Source organism: Volvox carteri, assembly GCF_000143455.1.
Source record: "Volvox carteri f. nagariensis unplaced genomic scaffold VOLCAscaffold_68, whole genome shotgun sequence".
NCBI classification, from domain to species: Eukaryota; Viridiplantae; Chlorophyta; class Chlorophyceae; order Chlamydomonadales; family Volvocaceae; genus Volvox; species Volvox carteri.
The window spans coordinates 161,312-164,853 of NW_003307611.1; the positions used below are offsets into that span (position 1 = coordinate 161,312).

General features: G+C 57.3%; 1 protein-coding gene across 1 annotated transcript in view; it reads left to right on the forward strand.

The window, feature by feature from the left end:
• Positions 1-2,185: 2,185 nt before the first annotated feature.
• Positions 2,186-3,542, forward strand: part of VOLCADRAFT_98099 (uncharacterized protein) — a gene marked incomplete at both ends in the record, with an annotated part of 21,743 nt that continues 20,386 nt past the window's right edge. The window contains 2 exons of the mRNA XM_002956989.1: positions 2,186-2,353; positions 3,023-3,462. Of these exons, the coding sequence (XP_002957035.1) occupies positions 2,186-2,353; positions 3,023-3,462 (608 nt within the window). The remainder of the gene's footprint in view (positions 2,354-3,022; positions 3,463-3,542) is intronic.

Consider the following 3,542-nt stretch of genomic DNA (forward strand, 5'->3'; position numbering starts at 1 on the left):
ATACCAAAATCCTTTTGCGCGCCATAAAACACACACGCACACACAACGGCGAAGCTCCGTAACTCTCCCCGCGCGCTCTCACCGCGTTCACCGGCATCCTTCACGACAGCTACCGTGCCGCCGATGCCGCCGCCAGGCGTGGATGCCGATGCCGCCGCTGCAGCCAACGACGACGATGCAGCTTCATCGTCGGAAGAAGCCTGGAGCCAAGGCCGGCCATGCCGAATCAGTTCGAAGAGCTACCAAGGATGCAATGAGAGATCGTAAGCAGCGATAATGTGCAGGAAAGACGGCAGGGTAGGAATGCGGTGGTAGCCGCCCAGAGCTAATAAGCGATAACCGACCTCTTTAGAACAATAGCCCCGGGGGGAACCGGAAACGCAGCGATGGCGACCACGTCGTCGCGGCCGCGTGCACGCACGCGCGCGCACAAGCGCATACACACACACAACACACGCACACACACAACACACGCACACATGTGCAATTACCTCCACATGCATTCTAAGAAATTCTCGCTGTTTGCCCCGCGGCCGGTGCTTTTGGATTTGGTTTCAGGAGTTGCGTCGTTGCTGCCACTCGCTTCCATTTCCATACCAGTTTTCGCACTGGGTTTTCGCAACCCAATCCGACAATATGGACATCCATATCGCAAACCCCCTAAGTTGATCTCATTGCGCGCATCTAAACATGTCAGGTGCTGACCTTGGATGCGACTATGCGGGAGGGCGGCGGCATCGACGGGAAGCCGCTTCTGTTTCCGCTTAGCGCGCAAGGCGCCATTGGCAACTGGATTCGGCGGCGGGGTAAGCGTGTGGTTGCACCGGGGCCACCGCGCCATACGGCGCCGCTGCAGCCGAGGGCCCGCATGAACGCCGGGTCGCAGCCGCTGAGCCCCCACGACCGTAGGGGGCACTGTGGTGACCGGGCTGCAAGGGCAAGGGGGAAAGGGGTAGGGGTTTAGGTCGTCACCTTAGTGAAGGTTGGCGCGGAGGAGAGATGAACCGGCCATATGTTTGGACGTCCATGACCATAACTTGCTCCCCGACCGCTTGCGGTATATATGGGCACCACGCTAATGGTGACATGGCAAGAGCCCATGATGACGTGTTTGGGCTGTCTCTATGCAGATAGGGATGAAGAACGGTTAGGAAAGGGCGTTGGCGGCGCGTGGGTTCCAGGGATCCCAGACTGACGCCACCTTAACATTGCTCTAACGATTATGCACAAGGGAAATGCCATCGGGCGGCAAAGGGTTACACCCTGCAAAGCGGGAGGGTGCCCCTGGCAAAGCCTCCGGCGTTCCGGCCACGCAGTACCAACGTCCTCACCGAACATCCGAACGCCCGCTTGCGGAGCAGCGGGGCGCGATGGCAGCAGGATGCCGCAAGCTAAATGAGCACGTCCGATTGCAATATGACCTGCTTGGGGCCTGCATAGAAAGTTTGTCCAGTTTGGCAAAAGCCGAAGTGGGCAGAATGCATTAACAATACACATATTGAACATACAAAGCAAAATTAAAGCGGCATTATAACCATGGCTATTTACATTACCGCACATTACAGGTGGGCAAGTGATAACAGTTGTCAAGCATAATTCTTGGGCCTTGACCCTACCCACATACCTGAGTACTTGATGGTTTGCCATTAAACCGGTAAACACGCAAGCTGTTGTAGATTTTGGAAAGAGTTTTCAATACAGCACTGCATACGCTGGGTACAGGGCTATCCACAGCCGCCCCAGACGTCGAGCCGCAGTCGGTGCCGCCGCTTCACGCAAGCTGCATCCAAGAATATATACCGAGAATACCTACAAAAGCATGAATCATTTGCGGCTTGCCACTTAGGTTCAGCGCCGTGTATTTGAACTACCGTGTCAGGAGACACGGTGCGTGAATCCTAGAGTGACGCACCATCACAGTATCTTGCTTTCAACTTTGTTCAACACTAAACGACATACTCGGCAAAGCTTAGCTGTGTGTTTCTCGCCCGGGGTTGCTCGTCCAGAGAGGAGAGTGTTGGAATGCACCATGTCCACGTTCTTCTTAATTTTTTTACAACTTAGCTGTTGTTTTTCAGCAACGTATCTACATTTTCTTTGTTTGATAGGAGTCGGTACATTTTGCAGTACCTTGTAACTGCGCATTTTTAAATTCCAGGATGCTCCATAACGTTTACCAACGAAAATGAGAGACACTTGTTACCGTGGTGACCCGTCTGTGCCTCATCGGGCTCCTAGCAGCGTCGCGCCGCCTAGCTCGGCCCGTCTCTACCCAGTGAGGGCACCTGCGAGGCCGTCAGTGGCAGCACAGCAACTTGGGCGAGGTGACGTCAGCGTTCATGCTGGTTGCCAGGTGTGTTACGGCTTTGGAAGTTGCAGGGCCGGAATCCACATAGAGGTCGATCCCTTTGATTTGATGCCATCTTTATGGCTCCGCACATCCATAACGGAGATTCCGTTGTTGGATTACGCGGCCCTGTAAGTCCACGCCACTTGCCCTAGAACAGCCCAGCACCCTTTCGGGATGGCCCGTGGACCTTTCCTATCACCTAGGCTAGCTGTCTCCAGACCCTAGCAGGCATGAAAAGTGCGCGTTGCTAGGATCACGCAGCCTTAAGGAATCAAACGGCTGTCGAAAGAACTGGCCCTGCTGAGAATCTTCCTGACGGTTCTTGCATCGGCAGCTGCGTCCATGTCCCATGCCTTGGCTATCGCATGGCACGTCCTGCTAGGTGCCCATCCCCAAGCCCCATCACACTCCGTTATATATCTCTGTAGTGGACAGCGACTGTTCCCGTCTGACGCCTCACGAAAACGGCCGTGCCAGCCACCTCCAGATTTACCTTTCCCAAAGCAAGCTCTCAGCCCCACGCGAACCCGCAAGACAGGAAACCCGCTTCCCACTCATCACCACCGCTCATGGGGATCCTAAACCCAAAGCCGACTTCACACTCCAAACTGCCTTCAAACCCAAATCCCCTTCCGCACCACCGCCGCTGTGGGGCCCTCCGCGTCTGGTTAGGACACCGGGCCACTGACGGTCCTGGCGCCACCGCCCTCCCAGCGCCCGCCGCCCTTGAGACTGCTGCAGCAGCTGCCGCCGAGCTTACCTCCACACCCCCACCTACCGCCATACGGCGCCAGTATACCTGGACCATGCTCTTACATAAACCGCTCCAGCACTGCCGTGCTGCCGGGGCCAGCACATCATCCGCTGGCGCGGCCCAGGGCCCGCTCGGCGGCCGCGGCCGCGGCGGCGGCCCTACCGGACGGCAGCAGCGGCGGTGCTGCCACCTCCTCTACCGCTACTACCGGCAGCGGCAGCCTGCAACAGCAGCAGCAACAACAGTCGGGGCCGGCGGCAGCGGGACCGCAACCGCCGCCTGCTGATTACCAGCTTCCGGCGCACTGGCAGGAGCAAATGGCAAGGGCACCGTTAGGACGGAAGCGTGTACTGCAGAGGTCCGTACCAGGTTTCACCTTCCCTGGGTGGCTGTGTAGCGGTGGTGCAATGGTGGTCTGTGGTGACCGGGGGGAGGGAG